We start from the raw sequence: 16,985 nt of genomic DNA on the forward strand, positions 1-16,985 counted from the left end.
TTATTTAGCCAAATGCCAACATTTATTATTGTGTCTGCAGTGAACTCACATGGTCAACACAATGACACAGGTTTTACATTGTGTTTATTATTTAACTCCCAAATAAACATTTTCAGATGATAGATACAACACCATAGCAAGGTTCCTAACAAAATGTGCTTATCGCAGCCAAAACAGCCCTCAGAAAATGAGGACAAATGTGTCTTTTCAGTGTTTAAATATTAACATTTACATTTTACCTTCAAGAAGAAGTCTTTGTATTCTGATGAAACAATCCAGAACGCTGTCTTAGCACAGTTACAATCTCAAACATAACTTTTCTTTAGAGGCGGCCTGTCTGCCTAGGCTAAATGATATGACTGTGGAATGTTCTGAGAGGAGGCTTTCAAGTCGTTGCCTCTTAATGTGGCTCCAGTCTGGTGAAAACCATTCATGATTTATTAGAGGTTCCACTTGTTATTCTCAGAGTGGTATATTTACATGAATTTGACTGTGACATATTGCTAATTCACTGGGGAGCTGTTTTTCATGTTCACGAGTGCAAACATCCATATTATGATGTGATTTGTCTACAAGACTTGATTATCTGCCAAATTTGGTATTTTTAGAACAACATCATGGGCAATGTGCATTATGACTAAATTGCGCTGAGTTATCAGCTTCATGAAACTGTGTTATTCAAACAATCTTTGTTATTCCACGTTCTAACCCGATTGCAGAGCACATTTCTATATATACACATCCTCAATATAAAAAGAAAACTATAGGTTCCATTTATTTTGAAAATAATTTAAAAATGTAATTAATACAAATCAAGGCATATGTACATCATTACGTGTACTCTCGTCCGTTTCCAGTGCAATGGAAGATGTCAATAAACCTGATGTCAAAAATGAGGAGGAAAGGGGGGCAACCATGTTGACTAGCAGATGTCTTACACACACGTATGTGATATACAAGGTCTCTTATGCTTGGCTTCAGCTGAGGCAACTGGCATAAAAGCTCGTTGTCTGGACACCAGCCAGCGCTAAACACACTTGTTCTCTGTTCTGCTCCTCCTCCTTCACTTTGGCGAGCAGTGGCCTTTACTCACACGAGGAGGGGGCGGGATGGTCACATGGGTGGAGGCTTGGCTGGAGTTGGGAGTGGGTAGCAGGGACGTAGCCCCCCCCCTCATAATACCGCACAGACCAGGGATTCCAGCATAGGCCATCTGTGAGGGACGAAGAGACACGGAGGTGGCAGCTTCTCTCAACAGGAGCAGTTCCCACAGCCCTTCACACTGTTGACGATCTCCTCCTGCAATTTTCTCCTCTCCTCTTCCTTCTGGGACAGGCGCTCAGCCTTCGGCTCGGGCGAGTTCTTGGTACTGTTCAGGATTTTGCTGTTCTGGGTGTTCCACAGGTCTGCGTACAAGCTGCCGGGGGTGCTGAGGAGGGAGAGGTGGTCACCACGCTCGGCCACTTTACCCTGGCAGAGAAAAAGAGGAGAGTGAGAAAATCATTGGGGGGAAAAAAGAGACAAATTAGCAGAAAAATGGCCGATGACGTGAAGTGAAAACGAAGGGGCCCCGCACACTACGTCCTATAGTTAGCATATCTTTCTGACCACACAACACTGACCACATTCTCTGCGCAGAGTTGCCCCCCCACCTAGAATGCCTGCCGCCTCCCCAACAACTGTTGCATTTCTCTCGCAAAAACACGGCCTCACAGACACACGCGTTCATCTACACGCAACAAACACACATCCCACCCACACAGCCAAACACAAATGAAGGCACCCTCGTCCCCCACCTCCCATGAGCATGCAGAGGTGTTGGCATCATCTTTAGTGCACCCAAGACAGGCACGTGACTGCTTCCGCTCGTTATTTTAATGAGCTCTCCAGGCAGTCCTCTGCTGGTGACACCAGCAAACGGCATGGCGACATCACACGCAAACATGCCTCCTCACCGCGACCCTCTGATCCCAGCCATCTGACTCTAGAAACATGGAACAACACATGCTCACTCGCCGCAGTTCAAAAGAAAGCTCTCCTCATTTTATTCTATCTGACTCTGGCACTGGTGGAAATGTCACTTCACCGCTGTTACATTTCACATTACCTCCTGACGTCTAGATGATAAGTGGCTTTACTCCATCTCTTTGTGTGTTAAAGCATCTCAAAGCCCAGCCCTTAACATGCTGCAGCATTTTCCTCTTCACTTGGGGATTTGTCTGATACAGCACAGAGATTTATTGTTTCCACATTTTTTTAAATCCCATCTTTGTCTCTCTGGCACCTCTAGTCTGACTTAAACACATCCATTTAAAAACTGTATAGACGAGGTATTTGAATGACGATCTCCAATGAAGGACATGTTTAGCCCTGGATAATGCCTCATCAGCGTCTGGGAAGCTGGCCCATACATTATTAGTCACCGAGAAAAACAAGACACGCCATCTGACCAAAACAGCCAGTTGAGTCTGACTGCTTTAATGAGCCCTTATGGAGAAAATAATACATTCACTTCAACTAACAGTGCCCTGTTGTTGTTGAAGTTAATGAGAAAAGCTAAACAAAGCATGTTTTCATCATGTACACTGAAGAAAGGTAACTGAAAATAAATGAGTGGCAAAAACAGAGGCTACTTGTTGCTGGCACATCCAGTGTGCTGAGGGTCATACAGAGTGCAGTCCATCACCTCTCCCTTCAATGCAAAATCCTCTAATTGGACTTGCAATTAACACTGAGCGTGTTTTTACTCTGAAACTCTGAACCTTCCTATAATTTGCTTTTATAAAATTGACATTACAGCTGGAAATGTTAATCAGGGAAAGGTACAAGATCGAGTAAAAAATAAACGGATGAGTTCTTACCTCGTTGAGCACTATAATCTCATCCGCGTCTACAATTGTGGAGAGCCTGTGGGCGATGAACACTGATGTTCTGTCCCTTACCATCTCCTTCATTGAATTCAGGATGTTCTGCAAGACATAAGATAAATATAATAATCACTTGGTTAACAAGAGTATCCCCTAATCCAAAGAAAAATAGTTCCCCAGGTTTGCAATAACATTGGTCTGCAAAAATAATAAGAAAAGAAATGCATGAATGACAGGATATATATGAAATGTACTCTCAAACTTTGATTTGAAGAAGCGGCTAAGTCAACACAAAGTTGCTCGGCAACATCCACCTTCATATGTGTTTCTACCCCGTGTTTACATATGATAATCTAAAAACATAGTGATGAGAAAATCTCAATTAACAGCCACGTCTACTGCCCCGCTCTTTTTCGTGAAGTTCAGTGAGGACACGCTGAACTTTCTTATTAAATGTAACATTTACAATGACTGGAGTTTAAGCTGAGCTGGAGATTAAGTTTCAGAAAACAGTGGCAGGTGGCAGAAGAGAATGTGTGTGTGTGCGTGCGTGTGTGTGTGTGTGCGTGCGTGTGTGTGTGCGTGCGTGCGTGCGTTGAGTGGGGGGGCATATGCTCCAGCAGGTATGCGATGCTGGAGTGAGCTACTTATTGTGTACCTACAGCAGGTGAGTGAGTGGGTGTTTGTTCTGATACAAGTGTATGCAGGGTCTGTTGAGGTGTCAAACTGTACATGCAGCAGAGAACGGGCATTTAATGGTAAGTCATGAAGGCAGGCCTGCATTTTAGTGTGTATGTGCTGTGCACTGTCAGGCCCACCTCTTCTGTGATAGAGTCGAGGGAAGACGTTGCTTCGTCGTACAGGAGAATGGGTGGATTCTTTAGAATTGCGCGGGCGATGGCGACACGTTGCTTCTCCCCTCCTGAAACAACGCGACAGACATCATCAATAAAAGCAAAGAAGGCTTAAGGCAAAAAGTTTTAAAGACGTGAATATACAGCAGGTCTCTGGCAGTACCCATCAGATAAGCACTTTAAATTTGCAGCCAATACTTTGACAAACCTAATGCTACAGGCTTCAAAGTGGTAGAAGCCACTATAATTTAACTGTGAAGAAAATCAGCAGGATGCAAAAGCTTGACTCAGCCTTTATTGCACATGAGCTGTGTGAGGCCTCTTGGAAGTAAGCAGCGTTCAGCAGATGAATATTGCTGCCAGTGGAGAACAACAATGAAGGAAGTGAGGAGCCTAACAGCCCAGACTGCCCACCTCCCTGAACACCTCCTCCCCCCGTCTCAAAAACTCACTGGTAGCTGTCACGTACAGCGGCAGAATTAATGAGAAGTTATTCATGTCTTTATTTTGTCCGTTCACTCACTCACTAACTCGCAGAAAGAAATCTGTGCTGCCAGTAATTGCGTCTTGAATGTTGAGTGAAAGTGCTCACAGTGTGTTTACATGGGCTAAATGAGTTGCAGAGTGATGCTAGGAGCCAAATACTACACAGTCTTGTGTTATCGCTGCATATCAAATAAGGATAAATATAACTGTAAGGCAACATGCCAAGTTCATACACTACATAGAGGAAGACAATGAAAAAATGAAAGTGCTGCTAGAGATGAACCCTTAAGTCCCATCATGGTGTTATGTCACATTTAATAATTAGATACATTTTAACTAACAACAGCTCATGATCACAGTTTCAAAACTATGTCAAATCCTGTATTCCCTTATAAATTTTCAAATTAATATTTATGCAGGAACTTGAACATCATTTTGATCTGTGCAAACTTAAATCATGGCAGTGTCTTGCAACCCCCCTGTTTATTATGCTAATGTTCCTCACAGAAGAAATCCTGTAAAGTACTTTTCTCAATATACAGTATGTCCTATGCAGCAGGAGAAACTGCTACTGAATCTATGGATTTGCATAGAATCATAATACCTGCACAGAAATCTGCTTTCAGTTGCTCTCAGACAGCAAAACTGAAAGCCTCAAATATCAAAATATCTTAAACTCAATCCCTTACGATCAATAATAACATGAAAAAATTCTGTGTTGGAACATTTCTGTCATATAATAATGAGCAGGTAACACAAGTCATGAATGTGATTAAGTTTAACAGCTAAAACCAGTTATTAAAATTAGAATATAATTCAGCATTTTACAGTAAAGCAACCCAGGACTAGAAAAACTCATTAATCAGCAACTATTGAGATAAATCATTATAGGTACAGTGTGTAGAATTTTGTGATATCTAGTGTTGAAGTTGATTGTTGCAGCTGAACACCCCTCACCTCACCCTCTCCTTCCAAACATGAAAAAGAACCTGTGGTAGCTTCAGTTGTCATAAAAACTCAAAAGGTGTTTAGTTTGTCCAGTCTGGACTAATGTAAAAAACATGGCGGCCTCCGTAGACAGGACCCCCTCCATGTAAATATTAAGTATTTAAATATAAAGGAGCTTTTCTGGGGTAAAGAAAACTACAATTCATACAATTTGGATGAAACGAACTAGTGAAAACATCATGAGGATTATTCTACATTAAATGTCTGCCAATAGATGCCTTTCGCCCAAATCTTACACACTGGACCTTTAAATCAATAATTAATAATTTACTTGTGGTATGTTGTTTATGTTGAACCAGTTGAACTGGCTTTGACAGATTTCTGTCATTTTACAGAATCAATTAGTAATGAAGCAATTGACAAGATAAATTAATCTTTCATGAATATAATAATCAATAATCACAATTATAGAGATATTGTCCTGAATTTCTATGTTGGAATAAAACTACTAGTAGCCAGTTATTCAGATAACAGCTGTATTTTTTTGTTTGTTTGTTGTTGTTTTTTCCAGCTTAGTGAACCATCCAGGGAGATGCACAAAACACACAGCTCTTTCAACTGCTTGTGCTGAGAGACCATATTTTAACAGAAGTCAGAATGGTGCAGCAAACCTGACAGCTTGAGGCCCCGCTCCCCAACCTGGGTGTTATAGCCATGGGGCATCCGGAGGATAGCGTCATGGATGCCTGCTAGACGTGCCACTTGATAAACGTCCTCTGGTGTAGCGTTGATGTTGCCGTACTGCAGGTTGTAGAAGATGTTGTTGTGGAACAGAACGGCGTCCTGACAACAACGCAGTTAGAGGGGAAAAAACTAGGCTTCAGAGAATGTTTTTATTGCAGCAGCGACCGAAACAGAGGACTGCAGTTACTAAGACCAGGGCAGGAGGGAGGAAGAGACAGAACGCAAATGACAAAAATACTGTTCATGTACCATCTGTTCAGATCAGCCTCCGAGCTCACTGCAGTGAAAACTTAATGGAATTCAGTTTATTTCTAATGCTGCTGTTAACGGTTAATGTTACATGTTCTTAGCTGCCACTTTGTTTTATATAATCATCAATTATTACTCTCAAATGTACATTTCATTTGTGGTGAAGAATGGCAATCAATTTGATTATAATAAATTACTATCAAATCAATTATTTGATTGTGTTTGTGTGTCTCATACCTGAGGTACGACCCCCAAAGCCTTCCTCAGGCTGTCGAGGCTGACGTCTCGGATATTCTGTCCAGCTATGTAGATGTTCCCCCGCTGGGGCTCAAAGAAGCGGAACAACAGGCGCACAATGGTGCTCTTTCTGCAACCAGACGGGGAATCAATCGTCAGCACCAATCTGCCTGTGAGCTGTACCCCCACAGTCTACTGATGATATCTGATGATATGACTGACTGCACATACAAATGAGATGACACACTGGCTAAAGGTTTAACAGTCAGTGTATTTCTATGAAAGCCTACCTACCCAGACCCGCTGCCACCAACGATGGCCACCTTCTTCCCAGCAGGCACGTCAAAGGACACTCCGTTCAACACTTTCTGACCCTCCAGGTATTCAAAATATACGTCTTCAAATCGGATAGTGGCCTCCTGCGGTGTGACGGCTATAGCCGGGGCGAGATCCCTCTCCTGGGGCAAACCATCAGAGGGTTAAGACGATGAAACAGAAACAGAGGAGATTGATACAGAACAGCCAGTGGCAGAGAAGGCCCAGCATGATGCAACGCTACTCCAACACCTTGTAAAGAGGGATAATAGTGGAGCACAGAGCCTACACAGGCTGTTTAAAGCAGAGACATTCACATCATATTCAAGAGGTCGTTTCAAAAGACCATCTGAACCTTCACACCGTGCCCTTCACAGCGACTGAAGGATCAATAGGCTTGAAAACTTTGGGAACATACTGAGCTGAGCTACAGTGCTGAGATGTAGCCAAGGTCAGCAGTGAATAAAACCCGGCCTTACCCAGAGAGTAGAAGCCTGTTCTGTTCTGGTTCTATTCTACCTAATGGCAACATAATCACCCATTATCCATCTCAGCCAATTAATAGAGAAACTCACAGTCGCTTAATATAGACAGATGAAAAAACTTAATGAAATTATTTGACATCTACATAATAGGCACACATGTTCTACAAAAATAACCAAAGCATTCAGACAGTAATGGCCTGCTGGGCAGTGCCATTCCACAGGGAATCATAATAGAGAGGAGAATTACTGATGAAAAATAACATGTTATAGAATAACTGGACAGATGTGTTTTCCAGACTGTAATTCCAATGACATTTACACTGTTAAGCAGCAGGTGCACATTAGTGTGTGCGTTCTTCTGGCACAAGATGGGTCGTTATGTTCAAAAAACAGAGATGAATGAAATTAAAAAGGTCTCAAAATAACAACTGATATCTATCACACTGAATAAACACCTGTTTTATATGTTTGAATATAACTTTGTATTTTCTGGGTGACTTTATAAATAGGCAGGTTATACCAACAAGTCAGTACCCGAAAAGTGAAGTTAAAGCTTTATGATCGCCCCCCTGCTGGCTGGCTGTAGTATATGTCATAAATCCTCCATGTTAGAGTATGGGACATGGACCTAACTAGAAAAAAGTACACATTATATTGATTTTTCTCAAAGATGGCTGCTGTCATTTTAACTAGCTGGATGTTTGACCACCTGTTAATTTTTCTTGTAGATTTGGGTTTAATTATTTAGTTTGCTACTGACTCCAAAGGCTGGAGATGGCAGCATGTGTATAAGGGATATTTTGGCCTAATGTCTGGATAGTGGGAGCAAGTGGGGACATGAGTTCCACCTATATTTACAATATATGAACATATATGACCGCAAACTCACTATTTAATAGGCATCCAGGACTGTTGAGTGTATAAAGAAAACAAATGTGTCACCTTGGGCTCAGATAAATCACAATAAGTACATGTATTTCATAGACCCAGTGATTAATTCATTAAAAGATGGAAATAACAGATAAGTCAATACTGAAAAAACATGCATTGTTCATAGCAAAAATACTAACGAAACAGGCAAAAAGCGAAACCCAAGACATTTGACAAAAACAACTCAAAACAGAACAATTGGAAAAGTTTCTCTCTTCCTTCGTCAACCTGACAGAGCTCATTACTCTGTTTAGAGGAGCCATCACTGACTGAAAAGATTATCTGCACCAAGATCAGTGGAAAAATGAAATAAACCACACAACTAAAACAGTCTGTAGTTATCTGTAAAACCTCACTGTGATTGATGACTAACACAATGGAACTGGTACACTCTAAGAAACCATTAAAAAGGAATAGTGCACCAATTGAAATTTCTACTGATTAAGTAAATACTCAATACAAAAATGTGCCATTCACAGCTCCTCTGCAATCCGTCATATCCAGAATATCTTAATTATATCTCTCATGCAGCCAGTTCACTACACGTGGCAATCGATGAGGAAGCACCTGAGTCACATCACGCACGTAATTACTAGATTTGACTACAACCTATAATTTTTTAAAACCCATGCAGTTAAGTTATCCATGTCATGCAGCTGGAAGAGTAACTCTGTGCTGTGTTAAAAAACTAACCACTGATGCATTTCAAGGCTTCATCAAATTTATATTGGACACAATATTCACTGTCCAGTATGTACAAGGTCTTTTCCTCTGGTCTATTTTGTTAGAGGAAGAAAAAAAAGGACACAAAACATTTTGCGAATCACTGCCACAGTGTGGATTTGAGCATGTCTGGCCGAGACAGTACCTTGATCCTGGTGTCAATGCTGAGCAGAGTGAAAAGAGTGTTCATGTCTATCAGAGCCTGTCTGGTCTCTCTGTACACTGTGCCCAAGAAGTTGAGAGGGAGCGAGAGCTGGAAGAGCAGACCGTTCACCATCACCAGGTCTCCCACGGTCATCGTACCTGCATGACAGCGACAGAACAACTTATAGAGTGATGTAGCTCTGTTCCTGTATTTATCACTGGGTACATGATCTAAAAAAAATTGTCTCAAAAACCTCCTTCTTTCAGGTTATTGAAGAAGATAACAAATGCTATGAGTCCACTCCAGTAAATTTAAATTTCAGCATCATAACCATGCAATATGGGTTTATTACTAATTTAATTTCTTCCCTAATAGACATTTTGTCCTGTAGACGCAGAAAATGGCCATGAAGAGGTAACTTGGATGGAATCAAATGTTTTTTAAAGGTTTGCAAATGTTAATGGAGCGTTTTCCCAAAATTACCCCAAACCCACTCACCTGCTGCGATGCTGTTGCTGGCCAGCAGCATGATGGCAGTGAGGCCGACACTGAAGATGGCACTCTGGCCAAAGTTGAGCATGGCGAGCGTGGATGTGGTTTTTAAAGAGGATGACTCATAAATCTTCAGGAATCTATCATATCTTTCAGCTTCATATTTCTCATTGTTGAAGTACTGCAGTAGAGATGAGAAACATGGAGGGAAGGAGGAGAGCAGGGAGCACAGGGCAAGAAGACCGCAGAAGGATTTACAAAAGGAGAGAAAGTGTAAGTTGAAAGAGAAAGAGGGAGAGATACAAAATATGGTTAAGGTTAAAGGTTAAGGAAGCATGGAGAGCAGTGTCAGGCAGATGGACACTTAAGCACAGCCTGCCTCAAGGCCGCATTTGTTCTCAGTGACCCCTATGGGCGTAGTCTGGGTCTCAGTTGGCCTCTAAAGCACTTTTTCATGTCTCTGTATCTTCATCTCCTCCCCACTGATCTTAAAGGACGTGGAGGGCGATGAAACAAAAATCCAGAGTCTGCATCACTGAGCAGGCTGCAGCTCTGAAGGTTTGGCAGAGGATAGCGCTCATGGCCAAACAGAAGTTTATAAAATATTAGGCAGATATAATAATAAGGAAAGCAAAACACACTTGAAAGTTAAATAATCACTGTAGCAGGATCTGTAGCAGTTTAGACAGACATCTATCCACAGAGCACATCACACACTAATTTTGATTAAGACATTTAGCCCTCAATCAGAGAGAAAGCTTCATGAATCAGCCACAAGCACATATTTTAAATTCAGCCCATAAAAACCGCAGCATGATCATAACAACCACCCTCCTCAACTCTGCTGCCAATTACCTAATATTGCTGTTTGTTTAGTTTGCACTATTGTTTCTCTGCTCGTTAAGTGGGCGATTTGCTTCTCTAGCTAACGGCAGTGATGCTGTGCTGCTACCGGCTTGTCACTGATTTACATATAGGGAAATGCAGGGAACCAGAGCAAGATATGGAGAAGGGAAGGAAAGTAGCACATGGAGAACGAACCGAAGCAGTGCAAGGCACTGCGTTCAGGTTCTCTTACAGCCCTTTGTGAAAGTGGAACGGATTTCTGAGTGGGCGGAGATCTAATTACATATGCACACTCACAGCTCAGAGTGATGCTAAATCCGGCCGCATTGACACAGATGACACAAAATAACACAGAACAAAAACGTTAAGAAAAACAGGATGCAAAAAAAAAACGGCAAAGAAAACAGCACAGATACCAAAATATATCTGGAACGATAAACAAAGCAGCCGAAACTGGATGCTGATTATGTTTCGTCTACAATGAGGGTTACCTCGAAAGAGACTTCTAAACAGCAGAAGGTTAAGATTTAGGATTACCTTGCCTAGCAAAGTAAACCCTCTGCAGACATTTTGATTCAAAGACATTCTTTTCCAGGTCAAAACTATGATAGAGGGAAACCATTTGTGGTCACTGTCTAAACAGAAAATAGTCCAGAGAGTCGTCTGTTGATGTTGTTAATAAATGTCTCATTGTTTTTTAGCAATAGGAATGACAGGTGGACACTTCCCCACTGAGAACAAGGACAAGAACGAGAGAGAAATATGCGCATAGTAAATGTAAACAACAGGATAAATTAGCAAATATGTGGTTGATCTTAATTTTTCAATACAAAATAATACATTCAACTTCTCAGTTGTGATGATATACTGCTTCTCTTTGTGCTATGTGATAGTAAATATGTAACCCAGATTATGTAAGCAGGAGAAGGGCAATATTACAAACATGTTTCTGACTTTGTTCAGATAAAACCAACAAAATGCAAGCAGCAAATAAAACTGTAATGCTAAGTCACTCCATCACAAAATGTTCCATGACCAACCTTTCTACCTGGGCTGGTGTGAGACTGCTCTATAACAACTAAAAGGAAATACAATAACCATCTCTAAGTAAAGCAATAGAAGAGTTGAATGTGACTTTCTACCCTCTCAGCCATGCCTGTCACTCCTCTCACTCAGAGATGTTTAAAAACTGAATTTGAAAGACTATTTGTCCTTGTTTCGACAGTGTGTGTGTGTGTGTGTGTGAAACTTTTCAGGGAAATACTATTAACACAGACAAGTAAATATTTCTTCAAATCAATGTTTTGGCTTACGTGGACAGTAAAAAAAAAATACAAGCGATGAGGAGGTAAAAGGGACAGTTTGAAAGGAGGGTGGAAGTGTGTGTGTACACGTGGGGGGGTTGGATCTCACCTTCACAGTCTCATAGTTAAGAAGGGAGTCTATAGCTGCATTGCCCGCTTCATTGTCAGCTTTGTTCATCTCTATCCGGAAGCGAGTCCTGTGTGCAGAGACAGATGCACACATCACATGTCTTGCTCATGATAAACATTCTGTACAAATGGCAGATGATGAGGCAGTATCAATGGTGAATTCAGAGGGGATGTGGAAAAAGGTACACAACTGGTAATGAATGGTCTGTATTTATATAGCTCTTTTCTACTCAGTACAGTTTATTGCCATTCACACACATTCATACAGTGCATCTATGGGCAGCACTTTTTTCTATTAGGGGCAATTCCGTATTTTCAAATCGATTCAGTATTTTGCCCGAGGACACTTAGGAATAAAGATGGAGAAGACTGGGATCGAACGGCTAACCTTCTGGTTGGAGGACTGCTCAGCCCCGCTCAAATGTGATTAAACAATTATGTACATTGTATGTTTGAATATTAAAGTCATAGTAATTTGTCACATTCTGTTTTTAGAGACAGTGACACTGGTTACCAAATAATAGCGAATTAAAGAGAATTATAGTAGATCCCTGTACATTATGTTGTCTGTTATTTCAATGTCTGTTATTTCCTTCGATAACAAATGTGACTTTGGTGTCTCTCTTTCCCTTAGAGAGTGTATAGCTCAACCTGACTTTATTTGTATCACACTTTACAAAACATTTTGAAAACACAGGCCTAAAGAGACTTCAGGAGCTGAACTGGTTTAACTGAAGTAAACCATTAAGTAAAGCACTTTTAAAAGCTAATTGTGTATTAAGACAGTGTGAAGAAGAGAGCATTGAATAATGTGCTGTAAAAGTCTAGAGAGAATGTATCATAGTTAGTAAATGATGCAGAGTAGCATTGAGCTTAATTTTACAAACTGATTTGTTTTTCTTAAACCTGTGACCCTTGTTTGTGTCGACACTCAACCACCTTGTCCATCATTTCTACAACTACCCTGGTGCTGTTTTTGAGATGGCAGTCAGGACCTGCTTGCAGATTTCTAAGTAGCATTATAGGAGCTCAATTTTAAGTTCAATTTCATGGTTAGACATTTCAGAGTGTGTCAATGAGTTCAGGCAATTGACAGGCACTGCAACCTTGAAAATGTCCTGCAGATCTGAGTCAGCTAAAATGTAGACAACCCCTGAGGAGGTTTTCTCTGTCACCACATGCCCTCTGGAGATTTTAGAACATTAACCAAGTATATAAGGAGCTGAACTTCACTTTCCAAACACAACAACTTAGACAATCAAGAGAATTACAGGAAGTTATAGGAAAAGCACAAACATCCTCATTGTTACCTCCACTGAGTGATGAGAATGGTGAACAGGGTGTATGATGATAAGGTACCCAAGGCCACTGCTGCAAACTGCCCACCACACTTGTAATACTACAGAAGAGAAAAGCACAGTTCAGACAAAGCATATTTTACAAGCTATGACTCAACAGCTTCGTGATAAAAACTGGAGCGGCAGCATCAGACCATCAGGCTCCATTGCTGGCGTCACAAGGTATTCTGAGAGCGCACTGTTTTTGATCATTCCACTATGAAATTGAGTGTTACAAATGGACGAGAAACTACAAGAAGTAATCGTGCTAATGCTTTAGCTATTTGGGCAATGCAGTCTGGCCTCATTACAGGCAAGCTGACATTATGGTCCAGAGTGGAATAATAGCAGGAAGCTATAGAAGAGCTATTCTTGCAGTGCTGGCCAAGGAGGGGGCATCTGTTTAGGGCATACTCTGCAGGAGGACATTAAGCTGCTACAAAGCTTCGGGATTCATCATTGGCACTAATGGGCTCTGTGTTGCCACCAAAAGTTCATGGGGATTCATATTCCATTTAGAATGCAAATGAGATGATATTCCCATAATTAATTTCTGGACAATCTGCTTTAAAGAGTGTCAAGGTGATGGACGGTCCTGTTCTAACGTTAACGACTGAAACGGTAACAGCAAAATGAAGAGCCAGGAAATTGTAAGCAGTGTTTCTGGTAGTATCCTACAATAACTTGATGGCCAGAGCAAATGACTACAAACATCTGTGGGTCAGTTTCACACTTGAACTCACCAAAATGGCACTGACGAGGCCCATCTCGAAGACCGTGGGCCCTAGGTTAAAGACGAGCGCACTGAGAACGAAGGAGATGCCTCTTGTGCCACGGTCGATGGCCTTGGAAAGTGCTCCTGTCTGTCGGCTGAGATGGAAACCCAGATCCAGATTGTGCAAGTGGAGGAAGACGTTCTTGGCGATGCGTCGGATGGAGCTCTGGGCCACCTTGCCGAACACAGTGTTCCTCAGCTCGTTGAAGAGGGCCGCACAAGCCCGTGACACGCCATCTGGGATAGCAGAGGAGAACGGGAGTTTAGCACAACAGCTGTGAAAAGCAGCGCGGCTGGGTGCTATCTGGTGAAAATGTATCCCCATCCCAAACCGACACGAGTGTTATGGAGCAGCAAAATAAGAATCTGACCCAAATCTTCACGGTCCTGTAAGATGTAACACAGAATATTGAGATAGAATATTGTGAGGTTTGTCACATGCTCTACAGTAAAAGCATATTTGAGGTGGCGGGGGGCAGTTTTTCCACATCATCTCAGGTCTGCAAGCCCTGCAGTGCTACAGCAGCAGCCTCTCCAAGCCTCTGTAATTACAGAGCAGGATGCTGTCTAAAGCCTTGCTACTGTGGCAGACCAGCACAGTGCAGACTGAGGTAAGGAAATCTATGCACATGTAGTGTTGGTGAGTGTTTGTGAGGCAGAGAGCAGGCAACATGCTTTAGTAGAATACTACAAGAGTGGGAGGAGTTTGTAAGAGCGCCATGATAAGATGTGACAATGAGCTGTCAATGAATAGGCTTGATTTCACCACTGTCTGCGTCAACACACACTCTCTGGCTGATCAGCACTGATGAGGGTAGATGCCACACAGTCTTCCCATAAAGTGTTTTTTATTATTGTAAAATTTGAGTTTTTTTAAAGAATCTACATGGGAGTTTCAATTAAATGATAACACCAATTTAATCAAATCCAAGAAATTACTCTTATTTGATTTCTTTCATTTTTCAAACTGTTAAATAAGCAGATGGCGAGCATGGCTGTCAGAAATTAATTTTAGTCTGTGTTTAAATGACATATGGCCTTTTTGTGGTGATTTCACAGAGCTGTGTAAATACACGACTTTTCTGCTGAGACCAGGAGTCAGGTTAATAATTGCTTTGTCTGCCGGTCTTCATAGGGCTGTAATGTGGCGTTAAATAGTATTGCTAATCTAATAAACAATGTGTCCACATCTGACAAGGTAGGATGAGTACTATACAACCTTTTCATCAGAATTACCCTCGGCACCACCGGCTTAAAGTACCAGGCCCCGAATGTCGCAACGAAGGACCAAAAAATTACAATTTCTTTCTTTAAAAGCATCCCCTTCATTCTTTCTAGTCATCCTAATTTGTCTGTCTGGGGTCCTGTTCCTGTGCTCCAGTTATTCCACACACAGCATTAATGTGCAAGACCTAAATGGGCTCATTAAAATAAGTGGCTACAGGGCTAAGTGTACATTGCATCCAAGCTGATCTCACTCAAGGCCGGAGTGACTTGCAGAGGGTGTCAGGTTCACAATATCATTTTTTATTTTTGCTTTTCATCAGCAACTCAGAGAAAAAAAATCCTCTAATCATTCAAATTCACACTCTTGCATCTCAGCCTTGAAAGGGAGTCACTCTAAAGGGAAGAAGTGAAAGAAATATCCCTGGCCTCTTGGCCACTTTCAAAAGGATATTAGTAATTTCTTCCCCACTGCTTTGAAAATGTATCCAGCTCTGTTTGCCTGAGGAGCACATGGGTATCATACTGAAAAGTCATCAGCATTCAAGAGAGGGCCGTGAGGATTAATAGAAGTGAACTCAGACTGAGCAGAGCACATAATGTAAATAATGTGAGGGGGAGGCAGAGATTGCGGAGTGGCATTGATATGAATGTGTTCGGAAAGGTCATCCTGTAGATAACAGGCCGTCCCACAGTCCCCTCTGATGAGCGCGGCACCTGCCAGTGAAATACAAGTCTGGGACTCACAGCCAATCAGCACGGCCGTTGCCATGGTAGCCACTGTGCTTGGCGCGTCATTCAGGTTCAGCATGTGTCCCGACATCTGGTTAAGCTCGTCCACTGCATACTTAAACATGAAGGGCACCGTCACATTGGTGACCTGGGGAGGCAGAGAGGGAAGGAAGACACATTCAGACGGGAGGACGAGAAGAAAAAGAGAGAGGGCAAATAGTTCCAAATAGCCCCTTAGATAGATACATGCTAAATATAGTCCAGAGCCATTTTTTGCCATTAGTCCTCTGTACATTACATTATGTATGTGCATGTATGTTCTGCACATATATGCATTCATACGGATCCTGGAATGCACCTGAATAGGTTGTGTAGGATTCACTGCCTAAATGTATGGTATGCTGTGCAAGTGCTGATTCTTCCCGACTAGCTCTGCTGGTGCTTCCTGCTAATGGAATTGAAATGGTTATTAGGGCTAATTAAAAGCACAGGGACAGCTGTGTGACTCAGGATAGGCAGTCTGCAGTGCATTAGGGCAGCCAGAGAACACAGCAGCACACCAAAGCATTTTCATCTGAAACCCATTTCATCTGAACCTCTCAACCCCTTACACACGGGAGAGCTTTTTTTTTTAAACTTTTCTTTTTGTTCCATTATCCCTGTCAAATTCTGCAGGATATAATTCTGACAAAAACAGTTGAAATAATTAGATAAAAACAAGAGTTCAGGGAAAGCACGTCGACCTTGCTAGGACTGTATAAAAAGGCACCGAATAATGCACCAGTTACCAGTACTGCAGAGGCAACATCTCCAGGGATCTTGCTCTATACACATGGGTATTATACAATGGACAAACAATAGGAACCCTTCAAGAGGAAAAAACTCCTGCCACTTTGCTACCAAGACAACGGAGCATGGCAAAAAACAACAACTCAATACCTCAATTTTACCACTATCACACAATAAGGTTGGATGTGCTCTATTTTAATCCATTACCGTTCAACACCACAGATTAAATCGACACCATGCCAATCTGTACCTAGAGATATGTCTTCTCATAGGAGAGATATTGTGTCAAGTAATGGAGAAGAGGCTCCACGCTGTCATGAATTAGCTTCATCCTATAGCATGACACACCGACGGAGAGGGCAACGTTTGAGGCC

At 41.8% G+C, this 16,985-nt stretch overlaps 1 protein-coding gene across 1 annotated transcript in view; it reads right to left on the bottom strand.

Moving 5' to 3' along the window:
- abcb7 (ATP-binding cassette, sub-family B (MDR/TAP), member 7) overlaps nucleotides 1-16,985 on the bottom strand; it is a 23,211-nt gene continuing 6,226 nt past the window's right edge. The window contains exons 5-16 of the mRNA XM_020081547.2: nucleotides 15,838-15,970; nucleotides 13,835-14,103; nucleotides 13,065-13,153; nucleotides 11,735-11,822; nucleotides 9,482-9,656; nucleotides 8,984-9,141; nucleotides 6,680-6,843; nucleotides 6,386-6,515; nucleotides 5,827-5,998; nucleotides 3,686-3,789; nucleotides 2,862-2,969; nucleotides 1-1,470 (exon numbers count right to left, since the gene is read on the bottom strand). Coding sequence (XP_019937106.1) covers nucleotides 1,252-1,470; nucleotides 2,862-2,969; nucleotides 3,686-3,789; nucleotides 5,827-5,998; nucleotides 6,386-6,515; nucleotides 6,680-6,843; nucleotides 8,984-9,141; nucleotides 9,482-9,656; nucleotides 11,735-11,822; nucleotides 13,065-13,153; nucleotides 13,835-14,103; nucleotides 15,838-15,970 — 1,809 coding nt within the window. The 3' untranslated portion in view covers nucleotides 1-1,251. The remainder of the gene's footprint in view (nucleotides 1,471-2,861; nucleotides 2,970-3,685; nucleotides 3,790-5,826; nucleotides 5,999-6,385; nucleotides 6,516-6,679; nucleotides 6,844-8,983; nucleotides 9,142-9,481; nucleotides 9,657-11,734; nucleotides 11,823-13,064; nucleotides 13,154-13,834; nucleotides 14,104-15,837; nucleotides 15,971-16,985) is intronic.

Source organism: Paralichthys olivaceus, chromosome 9, assembly GCF_024713975.1.
Source record: "Paralichthys olivaceus isolate ysfri-2021 chromosome 9, ASM2471397v2, whole genome shotgun sequence".
NCBI lineage: Eukaryota > Metazoa > Chordata > Actinopteri > Pleuronectiformes > Paralichthyidae > Paralichthys > Paralichthys olivaceus.